The sequence below is a fragment of the Alosa pseudoharengus genome, unplaced genomic scaffold, assembly GCF_046254945.1.
Source record: "Alosa pseudoharengus isolate Yale_2024_CS ecotype anadromous, Long Island Sound unplaced genomic scaffold, YU_APseudo_1.1 YU_APseudo_1.1_scf_2, whole genome shotgun sequence".
NCBI lineage: Eukaryota > Metazoa > Chordata > Actinopteri > Clupeiformes > Clupeidae > Alosa > Alosa pseudoharengus.
The window spans coordinates 15,818,411-15,838,993 of NW_027468663.1; the positions used below are offsets into that span (position 1 = coordinate 15,818,411).

Genomic DNA, 20,583 nt, shown 5'->3' on the forward strand with positions numbered 1-20,583 from the left:
GGTGTTTTGCTTTTCTGTCTGGACCATCGGCTGGGCCACTCGGAGGCTGCGTCTGGGCCGCATGCGGCCTACTGTAGCGTGCATGTCAGATAACCCTTCCCCCTCCTCTGTTTTTCAGCAAATCATATGACGACGTTTCTTGTGCTGGCTGTCGGAAGGATCAGCAGCACAAATAAGTTCGCTAAAATATTGGTGGGGACAATTTTGTCATCTTAAAATATTGATTAGGACTAGTCCAGCGTCCCACCCTAAATCTACGCCCATGCCGACAACATCAAACAGTCAAGAACCTTACCATGCTTCAAACAGGCCCTCAAAACTCTCTTCCAACTTGCTTTTTCCTGTTAATAGACTTTCTCAGTTTTCCCCTCCTTTTCATTGCCCACCTCTTGCTGCTTGTCTATGCACTCACTGGCGCCTTAATGCAGGGGCTTACCTGGGCTTCAGCCCAGGGGCCTCGACCAATGAGGGGCCTCCTAATAATAATAATGATAATCAATAATAATAAACGGCGTGTCTGTATTCGCGGCGTCATTAGCCTACTCTGGAGCTAGCCTAAATAATTGAGCACATCGTACTGCTCTACAATTGCCATGCAGAGGCCCCCTTTGTCTTCTCCAATTCTAAAATGTAACAAAATGTAACAAAACGTAATAAATCCCAACGGGTGTAGAGGAGAGGCTGAAACTGACTGACAAACTTATCATACAAACTCTGGAGATAACGTGGGTAAGATTGAAGCAACGATAAACGAATGACGTGGATTCCTGTAACTGTCCATGAAAACAAGGCATAGCAGGTAAATATCGTAACAAATAGCCTGGAAATGAAACGGCTTTAAAAACATGTATTTCACTTGTCTCATTGGAGTGAACGCAGAACATGGGCTGTGGCGCAAATAAATGAATTAGTGATCTGCATCTCCGTTCACCAACAGCTAAGTTTGTGCTAACCCATTCGCACATATAATAGTCTATGTTATGTTTTCTCCATTGTTAACGTGAGATATGTCTCCATGTAGTGTGATAATGCATAAGGTAGCCATGTTCACGTCACATGAGCCAGCTTGTTCTGTAGGCTAAAAGTATTTCTGTCCCTCCCAAACTGCCTTAAACTGGTGTGTTAAGTAGACAGAATTTCAAAAGACACGACATGCACTTTTGAAAAGCGTTTAAACGTCCATGTGTACCCATCTTTTAACTTAGCCTACAGCCAGTGTTGTAAAAGTTCAACGCTTGTTTTCGTGCAGTAGGCTAGCCTTTTTGATAAGCGATGTCATGGGTAGGCTGACGTGATTCGAGGGCTTTCTGTTCCTGTTTATGTAAAGGTTTTACGTGCTGAATAATGGCTACACTGCATGTTATTAACCAAAAGCGCACGCTATGCGTCGGGTCAGATCGCGGGCCGGGTATCATTTAATCATAATTAATATTTGCGGTTGGGGGGGGGGGGGGTCCTTAAAAAAACATATAGCCCAGGGGCCTCGGGTGGTATTAAGGCGCCCCTGTATGCACTTATGTGTTTTCTTTTTCTTTTCTCTGTTATGTAACCTTGTCTACAGTGTTGACAGTTACTTCAAAAACGTAATGTATTATGTATTACTTATTACTGTCATTTCAAAGTAATTTGTTACATTATAATATTACTGTCTATGAATTGTAAGGCAGGGGAGACCGGGGCTGGTTGGGGCAGGTTCTGCAACTAAAGGGAGCTGTAACCAAATTCCAACACTAAACTGATGGCCTTATTGAGTAGGCCTAGAGTAAACTCACCTAACTGGTCTCCAGGTCATTAACCCTTTAGGTAAGAACAACTTTTTAATTTGGTAGTGTCAAGACTTAGAATACGTAGAATATGTTCCAACCAGCCCCGGTCTCCCATACACTGCTGCATAGCCTACTTTTAAATTACTTTCACCTAAATAATTGGAAACAGTACAATTCTAAAGCAAAGGGCATTTTTATCAGATATAGCGAAAATGTCACTGGTGCTGTAATGAATAGCCTAGTAGTAGGCTATTTATAAGAATACAAAATTGTAAATCCATAATCGTGATTACAAGTAGCACTACCAAAATAATCGTGATGATTTTTGCCATAATCGAGCAGCCCTTGGATATTCCCAGGCTAGTTTCCTCCATCAAATTTCCAAGAATCGGGTGGTAGGCTCCTATTTCATGAATGCATCACAAATCAAAGGTTTGTTAGAGAGCGCGCCAACTACGGCGAGAGGGGCTGGGCAAGACCACTGCATGCATGACATCAACGCCGGCCTGGATTCTCCTCCTTTCTTCAGCGCCAACCAGAGAGATACGACCCATTTTGGAAGTTTTTGGCCCGTGCCTCGTGTGCATCTCCAAATCATCACAATGATCATCATAATTGAAGATCAGGTACGGCATGAAAAGTAATGTGTTGTCTTGAGTGGTGTTTCCAAATTGTGATTATTGAGTTTCTAGGAAGTTCATCGTGTTAACGTTACATCGCTTGCCTGCCTCAGCATACACGTTGTTATAAGCTAGCATATAGGCTAGGTTTTGTCGGCGTTTTTAGCTGTATTGTTGACTTTTGTATTCTAGGCTTTTCGGTAGTTTGCGCATTTAGCTTACAGTATTAAGCAGCCAATTTAATGTAGCAGCATCAACATTGTAATAGTAGCACAGGGTCAGATTAATTCATGTTAGTTAATCAATGTTAGCTAAATGCAAACGTGAGTATGTCTGTCCCCGTCGCAGTGGCGGGCATTTTGGTCTGAATGGCTGGAGCAAACTCGGAGTTTGCGTCCTGGCCCATTCATCAGGCAAAGTTGAATGCTAGGCTACTTTACATTAGCCACTCGCATACACCACTGTTATACTGTGATAATTTTCACATTTTGCGAACGCGTTCAAGTTTAAACGTATTACATTTCAAATAACCAGTTTGATTAAACATAATGACACGCAAGGTGCTGCCATGAAGACCGGCTAGCCATGCTAAAGTTAGTGGGAACTGGCATGGTAGTGCGTTAACGTCATGCTGGGTTTTCTGTAATTAGGAGGCCTATTGAGTAGGATGTGACCCAGTGTTTTACTAGGTAGGCTAACGTTATTGATTACTAACAATACCCGAACAAACAATGACTTGCAAACGCAACATTTTGCTTTGTCACACCTCATCTAGTCCGGTCGATTTGGTAATATCCATTGTTTTTGATGCTGAACAGTATAGTCCAACACGTGACTGCTGTCCGTGGCTTGTCATGCGATAGGGATTAACGGTACTGAAGTGTAGAGCGGTTTGAGTGCGATCTAGATGACGGCACGAGACACGGATTTGTCATTGTGGCTGCTCGACACATCAAAGCCAAAATGCTCATGTGAAATCAGCAATAACGTAATTTACTCATTGCAATCATGCCCTCGAATTTTTGGTGTGTCTACTGGTAAGATCCCTGCTAGTCTCCCTACCGCAATAGGCCAAGCCCTGTAGGTTACAGAAACAAATGCAGACACACTCCAGTACAAAGTCCCTAGAGTCATCTGGACTTTAGCCCATTGCCGCAACAAATATCCAGCAGTGAATGCTTTAAAACGCTGATAATATACATGTATCCTTGCAGGGTGGCTTTGACCAGGCATTGGCCGATGCAGGAGACAAACTTGTTGTTGTGGATTTCACAGCAACATGGTGTGGGCCATGTCAAAACATTGCACCTTTTTTCAAAGTAAGTGAACTTTCTACGTTATTTTGTCCTCTTGCTCAGATTTCTGTGCTTAACTGCCCTACTAATGGTGCCTGCATTATTTAACTGCATGGGCCAGTGCTGGGCGGTATACCGGTTCACACCTTAAACCGGTGTATATTTTCGTTATGATATGAATTTTTAATATACCGCCATACCGGCGTATTTGATTACACAACGTTTGGAACGCTGCGCCGCGCGTGTTTCAGACGGGACTTTTTTCACACGCACGCATGATGCGACTGCGAGGCAGGCATAGTGAGGGTAAACACAAAACACCTTAAGTTTTTCCCCTGAGGGGTATTCCAGAAAGGAGGAGGTTTAACAAACACTGAGATAAAACTTAACCTCTGGGTTGTCTGAACCTGTGGCGACTAAACCCGAGCTGTCGGTTCCAAAGCACCGGTTACCAGTTAGTTCAATCAACCCTGTGTGAGATAACCTAGAGTTGTGCGCGTTCACGGCGAACTTATAAAGGCATCATCTATTGAGAGTCGAAACCATGAGTGAAACCGGCGAAACGAAGAGCACCGTATTTTTCAGAGGCGGAGTAGTCGAGGCTTACGAGGAGGAGAGAACTGTAATAATAAAAAAAAAAGCAATACTTAAAGGGGTGGTTCAGGATTTTGGACATAGGACCTCATTTCCAAGTAAGCAAGTGTGATATTTATCAGATATTTATCACATATTTATCAGTGGAGACCGTTTTCAACACGTTTCATCCAGTCCTTCTAATTGCAGAGTTAGCAGGTGCTAGGCTAGCGCAAGTCAACGGTATGTGCTAGCCTGCCACTAAAAACAGTCTTACCCACTCCAAAGTACACCCGAGGCAAATAAATTATAACGCCAGACTATCGATGTAAATGTCTGTTTTGATGGTGTTATTTCTAACGTTATTCTATCCTTGCATTTCAACGATCGCATTACATTTTGAGGGACTAGTTTCTTAGCAGCGGCGGAATTATACTTGCTCCGGTTAGTAGTACTGCGCCGAAAAGTAAACAGTAAAGCGCACTCCAATGGGGATACCTAGTAGTAGCCTTGGTAATATCAGTCCGCCGCTGAGATGCAAAATGACTACTACCAACTTCAGGGATCAAAGTATAACTATTGCAACGCGATGCGAGGGTAGTTGTATTTCTCACACTATTCTATCAACACAGACATTTACATCGATTGTCTGGAATTTGTCTCGGGTGTACTTTGGAGTGGGTAAGACTGTCTTTAGTGGCAGGCTAGCACATACCGTTGACTTGCGCTAGCCTAGCACCTGCGAACTCTGCAATTAGAAGGACTGGATGAAACGTGTTGAAAACGGTCTCCACTGATAAATATCACACTTGCTTACTTGGAAATGAGGTCTTATGTCCAAAATCCTGAACCACCCCTTTAAGCGCCTGCGTCCGAGACCTTGCTTGGCAGAGAATAGTCTAACTGACCGTGTAAATGCGTACGTTTAGGATAGCCTATTTAATGTCAAAAGCACAGTTAAATAATTCACTGGACATCACGTAGCCTATTGTATTGACTGCTTTGAATGATGCTTTCTTAAACTAGCCTATCTTGTCACAGATTGAGTGGGCCATAGAATTCTTTGAGAATCCCAAATGTAATTTTCTATTTTAACACGGGTTCTGCAGCTGTGGGCCAAGTTAAACTTTTGCGCTCCATCATCGGAAGGGTGAATGTCGGAAGGCATGGGTAGCCTATTGGACACATTTCGGTGCACATTTGGAAAATTGAGTAATTGATGCTGACCTGCCAGTTGGTGAAACTAAACTTTAATGATCCTCGTGGGTTTGTGTCCAGGAAAACGAATGAAGTTGCGCAGGAACTGGTTTAGCGCAAGGCAAACTTTACGGACCGACCGACAGCTTGCCGATATGCTCTGCGTCTCCAACACTACAAAAACTCCCAGTCGGAGAGCGTGTGTAGCCTATTAAAAAAATATTTTATCCCAAATGCCATCAGCATTCTTAACCAAACTTAGTGACAACATGCATACCCGGCTGAGCTGTACAGCTATATTTAAACTTATTTATTAATTTTCTATAGGCTATGTTTCCCCTTTTTTGTACTGTACTTGTTTTAATTATATCTTCAATGTGTCTGAGATGTTGTTTGTCCATCTGTCTGGTGAGCCAAAGACGTAGGCTAGCTAGCCTACATTAAATATTTATTTTATTCTATTCTAATCCACCATGCGTAATGTAGGGATGGAAAATGATTTTCAAGTAGCCTACTGTATATTTAGGATTCAGCTGAAAAACTCGAGCGCTCTTGAAAAACTTGTTTGGAAAAGAATGGATAGGCTATCATGTGATGTCGTGGTCTTATCGCCCTCTCACGGTGAATTGCACGGATGAATATTACATGATTTTGTGCTTCTTTGTCAACCGGACCTTCGTCAAAATGAAACGCCATTGTGTGACAAGGCCGTAAAAATAGCGGCCTGGTTGAACATGCACTGAAATAACCCAACATAATTGAACATAACCTGAACAAAACCTACCCCCTAACAGGTTTAGTTCAGAGCCTATGTTACTATAGTTACTTACATAGCCTGATCATTTTTTTGCTTTCTGGAACTGGAATCCCAGGTTTACCGTTTACTCTGGGTTTACATACCCAGTTCAGTTCAGAGCCTATGTTACCATAGTTACTTACATAGCCTGAACATATTTGAGCGTTCTGGAACTGAAATCCCAGGTTTACCGTTTACTCTGGGTTAACATACCCAGTTAAGCCAGTAAACCTGCTTTCTGGAATACCCCACTGAAGTATGACCCTTAAGGCTTAATTTATCCTTAGGTAAGGGGTTTATTTAAGGGTGTTGCACAGAATACCTTAAATTGTTTCTTTAGTTAAGGAAAAACGTTAAGGGATACTGCATTGAAAGGGATTTACCGTCACAAAAATTATATTGAGATTGTTCAACAGCTGTAACTAGCTGGCTAGTAGGTGATGTCGTTAGTTAGCAACCGAACACAGTGAAGTTTAATGATCTTAATCTTATCATTCATCTCACTTTAAGAATATTCGCTGAAATTATCCAGGTAGCAAGTAAAGCATGTTATAGACATGAACTGAGCAAATCTAGCTGGCTAGTTAGAAATGATCCTGACTGTCATCAGTGCACCAAAACGAACTTTTTCGTTAATGTTTTGTCTAGCGAACCGATCCGAATCTCATGGCAGGCTAACAAGACAGCCACATCCACATGACGTCATGCAAACCACACAATAACAATAAGGCATGTTTCTGATAGGCCTATTTGACAGAGTAAGCATATTAGCAGAGAGGTTTTATTTTAAATTGTATAATTTTAAAAAAAGTATAATTATTGCAAGTTGCACTACTTTTTGTATTGGTTTTATACAAGATGTTTGTGAAATTTGCACAGTAAAAGTTCTGTATTTTGACTGCAATTGTCTTTGCATTCCGATTAGATTCTTCATTAGAAGAATGGCTCTTTGTAAACAGCATCATTTTCTGTGGGCATGCAAAACTGCATTACCACTAGTTTGGAGTTATTCTACATCATGACAGTAAAATAGACCATCCTTAGTCAATGTACTGCAGCAATTCCTCTCTCAACCTGTAGAAAATGCTGTGAACATCTGATTATGCATGGAAAACAAAATACCGTCATATACCGTGAAACCGTAAGAATTTTGAAAAATACTGTGATATATATTTTTGGTCATACTGCCCAGCACTAATAGTATAGTATAGTATAGGCATAGGTTACCACTGAATCATAGCACACTCTTAAATTCTATCTGACCTATTATAGTGTACTTTTAACTTGGCTACTTGGAGTTCACTATTGATGTTTTAGAAAGTACTTAGCTTCTTGTTGATATTTGACTAAAATGTTTGAATTTCGTTTTTACTGATTTGCTCGCAAATTACCCAGATATTATAAAAATATTTATGTCTCACACGTAATCATGGGTGAGAGGGTTTTGAAAATCCATACAAGCCACAGCTCCATTCCAGAGAAATCGGAAGTCAGGGGCCTATTCAGTTCAGGGTACATAAGGATTGGCTCCAGAACTCCCAAGTTGTGTGGAATTCAGCATCAGTAACCGAGGCCAACTCATCTTGATGGAGAGAAACCTGAAAAAGTAGATGAGGATGTAGACTTCGTGAAGGGTTTTTGAGGTGAAAAAGATGAGCGAACTCTGGCGAACGTAAGGTGGAATAATTGGCATTACGGTACAGTGTGTTTTGTTTGTTTACACCCCGACCCAGGGTCCCTTGCTTGGCTGACCTCCCTTCCCCGTGGAACGGTGATTTAAACTTTTTTTCATAGGTGTCCCGCTTTTGTGCCTTATTTTACAGGATTACACAAAAACTACTGCCACAATTTTAATGAAATTTGGCGAAATGGAAGCATGGCATGGCTTTAGGAAGAAGCGGTAACATTTTGGCAGCTCTGGCCCGCATGGTGCCTCTGCAGACTTTGTTTTAACTAAGGTTGCGAGACACTGCATTCATGAGAGCCTGCTCCATTTGAATTTGACTCCAAAAATGTAATGGGTTCCGTTGTTGGCCCATGCTACCCCTCACCACCATGTTTCATGAAAATCAGGCCCGTAGTGTAGTGGATTTGCAGAGTCCTTCCAACCAACCAACCAACAAATGGACAAGAGTGAAAGCATAGCCTCCTTGGGGGAGGGTCTGTTATGGATCCAGCGAGCTTTGCCGGAGATATATACTCTCTGTTGAGTGTCATTTTAGTCCCTGATTAACATTATAATCTGGTCTTCTCCCCTCTCATCTGCAGACTCTGTCTGAACAGAACACAAATGTGGTCTTCTTGAAAGTTGATGTGGATGAAGCACAGGTAAGTTACTTAGGCTAGTCTTTAAGTCTTATTGCTCAATTCAAAGTATTTTGCATCTGATTTTTTTTTTGTGTGTGGCTGTTTACATTGTCTAAATGTGGTCAATATCAGAGTCCTACCCAGTGTGGACTGGTGACAGTCCCGTACTGACCCGCATATGCAAGAAACAACAACAAACAAACACACACACAGCATGCAGCTAGCCCAAGTGACGGACTACCTTTGTAGCTCTTCCATTTCCAATGAGTGATGCTGTAACCTGCATCTGAGAGCGTGCTCCCAACTTCTGTGGTGCACCAGTGAAATGTTTGGAATAACCTCTGCTCTGCCAGCGCAAAATTCTAACGAAAGTTGATCAAGATTCATGTAAAAGTTGCATTGATTCCGATATAATTATTCTATGGTGGCTGATTGGTGCAAATGGCCTGCAATTTTTGACAATGCATGCAAATCGATAAAGCACTTGCAAATAGACAAAACACAAGCAACTTAAAGGAACCATATGTAAGATTGTGGCCAAAACTGGTACTGCAATCACTTTCAAATTACTGTAGAGCGTTGTATCCCCTCCCCCTCCCCTCTGACTGGCAGAGCTGGCAACCCGGATGCCGAAACACTACTGACTTCGTGATTAGTACATAGGTGGAGGGTGGCGCATCAGGCCAAAACAACATGACATGACAAAACACATCAACATCAGTTGAGGGCTGCAACTTCACTTTTTAAAATGACAATATCCTGGCCGGACTGCTGTTGTCAGTGATATAAGTATTTGAAATGAACATGATTTCTTAATGTCTAGTGACATACCAGAGCCATTTTATGATTAATTGAAATACATTTCTTACATATGGTTCCTTTAAGAAAAAAAAAATCTTGATCACATCCACAGCATATAGAAAACGCGCTGCAAATTCAAAACACAAAACCAAATTCAGACAACACAATGGAAGTGTTTCCGGAAGATACTTAAAAAGTGATGAACACGTCTGGACGCGCTTGGTGCCAATGAGTTAGATGTTGCACACTTGAAGCAAATTATGTTTGCAATTATTTTTGAAAGTGTGTTGGATGGCTGCTTTCATTTATTTCATGAACTGCACTAAAAACATATCACTTTTGCATATTACACGCTACTTTGTTTGTCTTCCTCTGATCCGTTTGATCTTACTGAAGTAGATGAACTGGACTATTCCTTATCCTATACTGCCACCTACTGGTTACAAAAGGCAACAACGCGAGTAATTACATGGCTACAATATCTTTGAGATTGTATTTCTCCATAAATGCAGTATGTGTGTGTGTGTGACCCTGCAAGGCGAAACCAGTCGCTTTGCGCACAGTGCTATTTTGAGAAAATCCACGATAAACAAACGTACGGGTTAAAATGTCGAATTTCATGTTTTCGCATAATTCGACAGTATACAGTCTACACTTTCATATTGTGAACAAATTTCACGGATAAACATATGTTTTGACTGATAAACCCTGACTTTATTTAGGTGAAGATTCAACACATTAGCAGTCATTTCCTTTGTCCATGCCGCTATAAGGTTTTACGGTAGAGCTAAAATTTACTCATTACTCGTTACTCAATGTGTCAGCTCTCTATCGTTCTTGGCAGATGTAACCGAATATGAATTTGTGAAAGACTTGCCTTTCAGGGCACGAACGGTGAAAAGCATGAACTTTTAGGAATATCCTGGCGTCATTTTATGGACCAGGAAAAGTTTTCCATTGACGTAGCGCATTTTAAAAGTAGGCCTATAAACAATCTGTGTACACAGAACTTCCTCTCCCCTTACTTCCCCCGAAATACATTAATTATATTATATAGTGACACCTTATGACCGTCCCAGGTATTAACTAGGGGGCAGAAAAAGACACTCACTCGGTTGATGAAACTGGACATGGTCAACCGCTTCAAAGTCACGCTACCGTAAGGCTAATAATAGCTGTCCTCACACTATCGCACGTGACCATTTAGTTAAAAAAGTGATTTTCTCCTCTTCTCACGTATCGTGACAGGAGAACCATGCCAACTTTGGATGCGGTTATCTTAGCGATACTTTTTGCAATACCCTCGATATACATATCGTTGGAAAGCTTAGTTAATGGCCGTTCATGTGAGTAACTTAATTTTGTACATTTTACCAAAGCGACTGGTTTCGCCTTGCAGGGTCACATATATGCAGGGTGCGATTTGTGTAAAAACCAGAGGGGGGGGGGGATGATTTTGAATAAGTTTGTAACCACCCCCCCCCCCCCCCCCCCCCCAAAAAAAATGAACGAACGATTCATAGCCTAGTAATGTCATGGCTAATAATACCCTATATTATTTTTGCCACCTTTGTAACATTTTAGTTTTAGTTTACCGTGGTGTTTGACTTTAAACAGCGAGTGTGCTTGGTATGATGATCAGCTCCTCTAATGCAGAGTAGGACTAAGTTTTGACAAGCATACAAATTCACCTTGTTCTTGCCCCATCTGAAATGACTTCTCTACTTTTGCTGCCTCCATCCTTTCTGTGTTTGTTGTGTAAAAAAACGTTGTATATGATGGCACTGAAGTCTTAAATTAGTGAATTGGCTAACAGTGTTAGTTGGTAACCAAATAGCCTACACATTGCGCTACACGCTGCGTAGGCTACGTGCATTCTCTCTCCTGCTGATTTGCGTTCAGTAGCAATTCAGTAGTTATTGTAGGCTATAATAAATGTGTTTATTGTAGCCTACAGAAAATAAATAGCCTATCATACTGTCAGTTAATTGCAGTGCAGTGAAGAGTTTGGAGAGTAAAGTTATAGGGCCACTTGGAAGTTTTATGAAAATAATTTACGAACCAGAACATAAAGACCATGAAGCTTCTATTTCTTGCAGCTGTTAAAACACCCGCTAGATAGTTTAAATACCCACCAACATTCGTTTTTGCAGTACAGATTATTTCTAAAAGTTATTTGTCTACACTGGCTGATTTATCAAACGAGTGCTTTCTCGTTCGTCCTCCGCAAACTACAGGTGTTTCGGTAGAGAGCCATTGAATAATCGATGCCAAGCAATTTCTGTAACACTTTTTGTGACATTCAGCAAATATCTCCTCATTTAATGTAAGTTCCTTCAGACAATAGGCCTACGTTCTATTCTACGTGCAGTTGTCCTCCATCTCAGTTGCATCAGTTTTCTAATTTTGAAGGTTCTAAAACATTATTATGCTTCACTGAATCCTTCTCGTTTTCTTTCATTTGTCCAGCTAACTTTTCCATTGAACCTAGCCATTTATGATGGATTACACACTCGACATTCTGAAATGTCCTGCACGATCAAGGCCAAATTAAGTTATCACGCAGCCACTGTGTCAGCAGCATCAGTGCTGACGGTGCGTTTCTGATGTCAGATTATTATGTAGGCTAGCCTACTAGACTGTTCACGTTGCAGCGCTTTACTTATATGAAGTAGCATTAATCAATATGAGGGGCAGGGGGGGATAAATGTTGTCCCCCCCCGACGATAAAAATAATTTAGCAGAGGTAGGGATAGGAAAACCAGAGGGGGGGAAATCCTCACCACCCCCCCCTACAAATCGCACCCTGCATATATGCCTTAATTACATGTATGCTTGAATTACATATGCCACTGTTTCTGTGGCATAGACTGTGACAAACCATTCTCCTTCCACATTTGATGTCATCTTTAACTGAGATTAATTCCTCATCTCCTGACAGGATGTGGCTCAGTCCTGTGATATTAGTTTTTTCTGATTGCTTAAGCACATTTTTTGTAACTATTGGCTATTTTTGCAAAACTCTACACACAAATAGGAAAACCTTTCACCAAATCAGCAAAACATTGTAGTTCTCTTGCAAAAGCTAACACACCTTGCTTACTGTAACTCTTCACACCTTTGTAAAAATGGTGTTTTTGTATCAAACAGTAAACACAAGCCATCACAATAATAAGCACACAATGTGCCAACTGATGGTATGAATAAAAAACACATCTGGCTTATGCTTTCTCTGTGCACAAGGTAGGCTATGTCAGTTCGAGGTCATACTTTTGTCATAGTTCTGTAAACTCCATCCATTTGATGTCATATTTAACTGAGATTAATTCCTCATCTCCTGACAGGATGTGGCTCAGTCCTGTGATATTAAATGCATGCCAACATTCCACTTCTATAAGAACAGAGAGAGGGTAAGAAACTCTTATTTTCCTAGATCTATACGTGACTGCACATACAGTTGTGTTCATAAGTTAACATACGCTGTACATACACATGCTAAAGTTAAATAAAAAGAGGAATAAAAAAATCATGATCTTAATGCCTTAATTTTTTAAAAAATGAGGAAAAATCCTACCTTTAAGGACACCAATTTTTTTTGTGATAATATAATAATTTGTGATAAATAAATTAAAAATCAGAGGCTCATAAGTGTACATACCCCCAGGCAGATTTTTTATTTTTAAAGGCCAGTTATTTCATGGATCCAGGATACTATGCATCCTGATAAAGTCCCCTTGGCCCATGGGGCTTTAAGGAAATACCCCCACATCATCACATAGCCTTCACCATATCTCACAAATGGGGTACTTTTCATAAGATCATCTCTCAATGCAAATCAAACCAGCTATTAGGCTAACTGAAATAAAACCATGCCAATCTCTAGGTATTGTGAAGGATATGTGATGATGTGGGGCTATTTTAATTCCAAAGGCCAAGGGGACTTTATCAGGATGCATAGTATCCTGGATCCATGAAATAACTGGCCTTTAAAAATAAAAATCTGCCTGCCTCTATGGGAATTTAACATAGGGGTATGTATACTTATGAGCCTCTGAATTTTAAGGAAGAACATTTATTTATTTATGATACATTATTCATTCACAAAGAAAATTGGTGTCCTTAAAGGTAGGATTTTTCCTCATTTTTTAAAATTAAGGCATTAAGATCAATTTCCAAAATATGATTTTTTATTCCTCTTTTTATTTAACTTTAGCATGTGTATGTACAGTGTATGTTAACTTATGAACACAACTGTACATACGGAACATGGCTGTAACCCTATTACTTCAACTTATTCTTGCACTGATATAGTTTTTTTTATATTACTTTGGCTACATTATTCTCTTATGTCCATATTTAATTTATGCTGGTCTCTAGACTTTATTGTTGCACTGTTGGACTTAAGAGCACCTTACCATGCATACAGAATCACAGGCACAGTCCCTGCCCTGTCACTGCAAGGGCCTCATGCTTAATCATCCCTAAGCACACAATGTGGATATTTGATTTAGTTTTATTTAGTATATTTAATATATATATATATATATATATATTTCTTTTTTTAATCTTCTACTGTCTTTATTGTTCAGTGGTGTTTTTTTATATTTATATACTATATACTGCAGTTACTTTTTCTGCTGTAACTGCATGTTGTGTGTGATGTGATGTATGCTACTGAGACCTTGAATTCCCCTTGGGGATCAATAAATTATCTATCTATCTGAAGCTTTTCCGTTATGGTTGGTTCTTAATGTATCCTATTTTCATCAGGTTGAGGAATTCTCTGGCAGCAACCAGGCCAAACTGGAGGAGCTGGTCAAAAAGCACCAATGAGCATTCATGTCTTGTACAAATATATGGCACCACCAATTATGAGAAACGTCTCCTGTCATCTTTTGAACTGTCTAATTTGTATATTGATCTTTTTTTTTTTTTAGCAACAACATACTGCAACATTTTGGTTAGAATCAACTACCTTTTCATTAGGTAATAAGTTCATAATAATTGCACAGTTTTCTTGTCTACCATATGATTGTTGTACCCTAAGCAAACTGGGACAATCGCTAGACAGAATTAAACATCTCTTGGTGTCAATAAATGGGGGGGTAGTTCTGTATTTTTTTTGAAGGCTTGTGTGGTCACAGATCTGTCCTTGTGAGTGAGATGGCACGTTAACCTGTAGTAATGCACCCTCTGCTATTATTGGCATCACTGATAAAGAGGACTAAAAGCGTACGAAGTTCACATTGGTGAATTAGCTTAATCTCACATCCGAACGAATGAGAAACATTCAACCTATATTTCAAGTAAAAATCTGCCACAACCTCCAGCAAGTTTCCAGGTCAAATGATGTAGCCTATAGCCTTTTCAACATGGGAAAGACCAGGTAATACAGTTATGCAATAGAGAATACACAAGGCAAAAGTGTGCTGATTGGGGAATCTATTAAAGCCACAGCATACACTTCACATTCTTATGAGGTATATTTTTATCAGCAGTTAGTACTGTCTTCATTTTAGTTATGAATATGGTCATCATTTGAAGGCTATAATATAGTTATGTGGTTTGGGATCGGAACACCCCTGTGGAAATGTAAGAAAAGGCTTGATGGCATGTTTCCTACATACGCCAGCATGTTGGCACGCATTTTTCAATGCCCACTGGTTTGTTAATTGAGTCAGTGTTTGTATTTGACAAGCTTGCTAGACCAAAACTTTTAGATCTGCAAGTCGAAAGAGGATGAAAATTGTGGTGTAAGCACTGCAATTCTAAATAAAAGGAGTGTTCCATTTTGAGCTAAGCTCAGGCATTGTATTGTTGTTAGCACCGACCACCTTTTTGCAGACCACTTTTACACAAGCACAAAGCTTCTAAGATTTGCTAACCAAGCACAACAATCAGACTTGCAATCATAACAGAATGCTAGTCATATAATGTAATATAAGATAATATAAATATACTATAATATGTAATACAGTGTAATATATAATATGGCAAAGAAGACACTGCAGTCGCGTAACTGTTTTGGATACAACATGTACAATGCATACTCTGCAGTTTTTTTTTTTTCTTCATTTTTATTTCCTGTCACGATTCCCTACTGTAAGACAGAACATTGGAGAGCAGCTCCTCAGGTCCAGTTAATACAAGTCACAGGAGAATGCCCATGGATTCTTTAAGAAGTGTAAATTCTACACAATCGGATCACGTCAATTCAGAAAATAAGGATGCAGAGGAGGGTGTAGCTATCCACAGGTATGCAAGTAGGCCTACTTCTACTTGGCCTAAGATAAGAATGGAAATTCCTGGGAAACGTTTGACTGGTAATCAAACTCATACTTTACTCTCTCATATACAGACATACAGTACACGTCTATCTTTTGTATAGAGGAAAAAAACAGCAAAAAACATTCTTTTCTACACAGGACATGTCAGGTACAGAGTGGTCACGGGAACTCTAGGGATGTTGTGTGTTCTCTTGCTGACTGTAGTTATAGTCCTCTCAGTGGAGCGATTGCATTTAAATTCCACCTGCAGTAATTGTACCTCAGAGAGACTAATCTCTTGCAGACTAATCTCAAGACTTTGCAAAAGGAGAACACTAAAGTGAAAAGCCGGCTCTCTGATCTTGGTGAGTTTCTATTTGGAGATATGTGTGCTGTCCAAGCCTGACACATAGGCTACCTTACTGTTTAATGATTCACCTTCCCCCCACAACAACCCAATGCATGTTGAGACCATTGATATCACAGGTTTGTTTTAGTTAAGAAGGACTCTGGATAATATGTTTACAGAAGCTGTCTTGAAATTGTATTACTTAAGTCCATGCCTTGGAGTATTAAATCTTCTCCTCTATTTCCATTTAACTCAGTGAGACATCTGCAGGAAGGATGGATAATATTTGCATCTAGTTTCTACTATTTATCTACTGAGAGGAGGTCATGGGATGAGCCCAGAAAGGACTGCATATACAGGGGTGCAACCTTGGTGATCATAAACAACAGAGATGAACAGGTTTGTGTGTGTGTGGACTACAACTTAAAAGAATCAGGGGCCTGCATTCTATTTCTCCCATATGTTTAATGTGCTGCAACGTTTCGACCCTGAACGTCATTCTTTTAAGTGGTACCCAGCCCCATTTGCCCTGCACATCATCGGTGGGGATGTGCACACTACTACTGTTTTGTGTGTTCTAATAATTAGAAATGTAATTAGAAAAATAAATGTTGAATATTTATGTTGGTCGATACATTTTTGCACAGTAGACAATGTACATCATCAGCTGCATAAAAAATGAGTCTGACTGGATATTACTTTTTAAGTAGATTAGCCTCACCCATCAGTGAGGGCCGTGCCGTCTACCCATTTCCACACTCCATCCTTTTCCATTAGCCCGATCCAGTACATTTTGTATTTTGGTCAGAAATTCCTACATGACAAAGAAATGTGTCCTAACTTACACAAGATGTTTAACAAAGATGTAGCCTAGCCTGGGGTTGGACTAGAAAGACAAGAAGTTTCAGTCAGTGCATGCTCCATTGATTCTGGTTCAAAAAGACTGAGGTCTAATGGCCTTTAAAGAGCCACCTTCATCAGAAACATATTGCATCTTCTGATTTTTTTAAATTTTAAATATCACCATACAAAGCATGGCAGGAAAAATATCTATTTGTGTTGTAGGGGGTTCAGAATCATGATGGTGGGATGCTCTATGGCTAAGTACTGAAACTGTTGTGCTTCCATGTTGTTTTAGGTTTTGGGATAAAGGTGAGCCAAATAACTACGTTGGAGAGGAGGACTGTGGTGAGATCAGATATAGATCAGATCTCCACAACTGGAATGATGATGTGTGCTCTAAGTCACAACGTTGGTTGTGTGAGAAAAAAAGACTGTAGGCTTCCACAGGGCGACCCTTCCACATGATCATTATTAAACAGCTTTTTAAAACAGCTAGTGATTTGGCAAAGCTTTCTGCATGAATCAGATATGCTTGGTATATCCATTACTCCCAGAAAGACTCAGAGAGAGAATGAGAATCAAAGATTTTAATTCACAAAGAAATTAACAAAGTATTGGAGTGTAACATTTAATATAATTAACAATCTAAGGCGTAGGCCCCAATATATAAAGACTTAACAATATTAGTGAGGCATAAGTTCCAATATAGAATTTGAACTTGAGTGCTAAAGCATTTCTCATCTATCATTGTGAAAGTGTAGCACAATGTGTTTTAGATGCCTCTGTAATAAAGTTTTATTCAGCAAACAAACCATGCTTGAGTTTCGAATAAAGCAGTTTATGGTCTACCGATAACCTCTGAACTCTGAATAAAGTCTGATTTTGTTGTCATATTATGAGAGTGAGAATTTCTTATTTACAGTATTGAACGTGTCAACATTTTTTCAATAAGAATATTTCTGGTGAGGTTATTCACATGACATTTTCACCATTAACTCCACACATACCGTATAAAGAAATCCAAACATTAAAGTTCGTAAGTATAGTTATGTGTACCGTGAAATGAGACAGAAAAAACATAATGACCACGCTAAGAAAAAATTGTACACCAAAGCTAGGAAAAGCTACCAAAAGGAACCAGCTGAAATCTGTTCCTGTGTAAAGTAATTATACCTCCTATCTGTGAATTACTATCAGCTGGGTTTTGCTGGGACATATTGATTGGCTAAAAGGTCTTTTGTTACCGAGGTGTCACAACAAACATCTCATGATGGGTAAAGCAAACATCTCTCTCAAGACTTTCGCAAACTTATTGTTGTAAAACATATCAATGAAACTGGTTTCAGATGTATTTCAAAACATCAGAATATTACAGCAGGCAGCATTGGGGCCATTATCTACAAGTGGAAGGAACACTGCATCATCAACCAGCCACATACAGGACATATACTTACTGAAAGAAAATGTTGACTTCTTCAATATTTCTCCCTGCTGTATGTATTTTGGCTTATAGCCTAAAACTTTCAGATATCTGTCAACCGAACAGATATTAGAACCCCTTTCCACATCTGAGCGATATGAGGAATTCTAGAATGGATCTATTTTTTTGTGGTAGTTCTTTCTCCCATTGCCGCACAACAGCTTTTTCCAACTGCACTCCGCAAATGTGTCACATGCAGGTATGTGAGAACATCCACAACTGAGTTGCCTTGAGCTGGGAATATCCACCTGTTATGTGATGTTATGGGAATATTCACCTGTTATGTGATGTTATGGGAATATCCACCTGTTATGTGATGTTATGGGAATATTCGCCTGTTATGTGATGTTATGGGAATATTCGCCTGTTATGTGATGTTACGTGTCTATTCACCTGTTGTGTGTCAGGACACTATGCTTCTTTAAACAGCATTTTTTGTTGTTGTTTTCACATCATTTTTTTCCCCATATCACATGAGCTTTTTTCTAAATAAGTTCAAAAATGATTTAGGCTACTCAATGGGGCTATTACATGTTATATATCTCATATGGAAGGTTTGCAAACATGACTCCTTTCATGTGAGTTTGTTAATAACCAGCCAAATAACCAAACAGACAAATACGATATGATACGATAAAACTTTGTTGTCAGCCAGGGCTGAAATTCTTTTTGCATCCCTGACATGAACACACAAACAAGGTCATGGAGGCTTGTAACCCTGAAAGAATATTTTGCTTGATTCATGTAGTTGGTTTAAATAAATTAATATTGGCCCAAAATATTGTCTTCCATTCAGAGCCATTAGATATTGATATTGGTATCGGCCCTTAAAACTGCAATGCCACACCAACCTGAGTGGCAGGCAGATAGCCGCCAAGGTACACCTGAAGGACACAGGCACCCCAGCTCAAATAGATGCTGTAACAACATTAGTACTTATTCAGTGGGACACAAGCGGTCGCAATCATTATCAGCACACCAGTCGGCAAACACCTACCACTTTAAAGAGTAAAGAGTTGGCGTAAACGTCTCTCTCGTATTCTGAATGGTCCCCACGACTGAGGGGGGTTGCCCAGTTCTCAATCTTGCTCATTCATAGGGGCCAGGCAGCCAGCCGCCAGTTCATTGCTGTGGCAAAATGTCAATTCAATGAAATTACATTGTGTTTGAAAGAAAACATGGGTTTGTTTAATTTCATGTTTTGTGGTTTAGTGCAGAGAGAGAGAGAGAGAAGAACACATATACACAAAAACAAACACACACTATACACACAGTCATTTACATACACAAAAGTTGCAAGATTGGGGGATGGAGTAGGAGATGGAGACAAATTGACAAGCGTGATTTAAATTTGCAGAGAGAATGTGCAGGATTGGGTGGCGGTCATATTTTGTACCGCTTTGTGTATTACATATGTCACTGTTTCTAGACTGTGACATAAACCATTCTCTTTCCACACGTTATGCCGCCCCTTTGAGTTGGAGAGTCAGGTAGAAGGTGCTTGTGAGCTGTTGATCCACTCTGTTCATCCATTTGATGTCATCTTTAACTGAGATTAATTCCTCATCTCCTGACAGGATGTGGCTCAGTCCTGTGATATTAAATGCAAGCCAACATTCCACTTCTGTAAGAACGGAAAGAATGTAAGAAACTCTTCCTTCCAGATATATATGTGATTGCACATACATACAGAACATGAAGCATTTCCATTATGATTAATGCATCCTGTTTTCATCAGGTTGAAGAATTGTCTGGCAACCAGGCCAAACTAGAGGGGCTGGTCAAAACGCACCAATAAGCATTCATGTCTTGTACAAATATATGGCACCATTAATTATGAGAAACAACTCCTGTCATCTTTTGAACTGTCTAATTTGTGTATCCTTGTCTGTGTGGATTTATGAGCACTGTTTTTTAGTCAACATAAAAAATACAGTTATGCAATAGAGAATGCATAAGGCAAAGGTGTGCTGATTGGGGAATGGATTAAAGCCACAGTATTCAACACTTCACAATCTTATGAGGTATGTTTTTGTCAACTGTATTGTCTTGTCAGTAGCAAAGACCACTCAGACATTGTATTGTCAGTAGCAAAGACCACTCAGGTATTGTATTGTCTGTAGCAAAAACCACTCAGGCATTGTATTGTCGGTAGCAAAGACCACTCAGGCATTGTATTGTCGGTAGCAAAGACCACTTTTGTTGAAGTTTCATAAAAAAAATATGATGTAAGCACAAAGCTCCTAAGATTTGCTGACCAAGCACAACATCCATTTCCTGAAATCAGACT

General features: G+C 39.8%; 1 protein-coding gene across 1 annotated transcript; it reads left to right on the forward strand.

The window, feature by feature from the left end:
• The first annotated feature begins 2,236 nt into the window (after positions 1–2,236).
• LOC143133956 (thioredoxin-like) lies at positions 2,237–14,453 on the forward strand. Its single transcript, XM_076293958.1, has 5 exons — positions 2,237–2,392; positions 3,601–3,705; positions 8,516–8,575; positions 12,700–12,765; positions 14,126–14,453. The coding sequence occupies exons 1-5, from the start codon at positions 2,252–2,254 to the stop codon at positions 14,186–14,188; spliced, it is 435 nt and encodes a 144-aa protein (XP_076150073.1). The 5' UTR covers positions 2,237–2,251; the 3' UTR covers positions 14,189–14,453.
• The last annotated feature ends 6,130 nt before the right edge of the window (positions 14,454–20,583 follow it).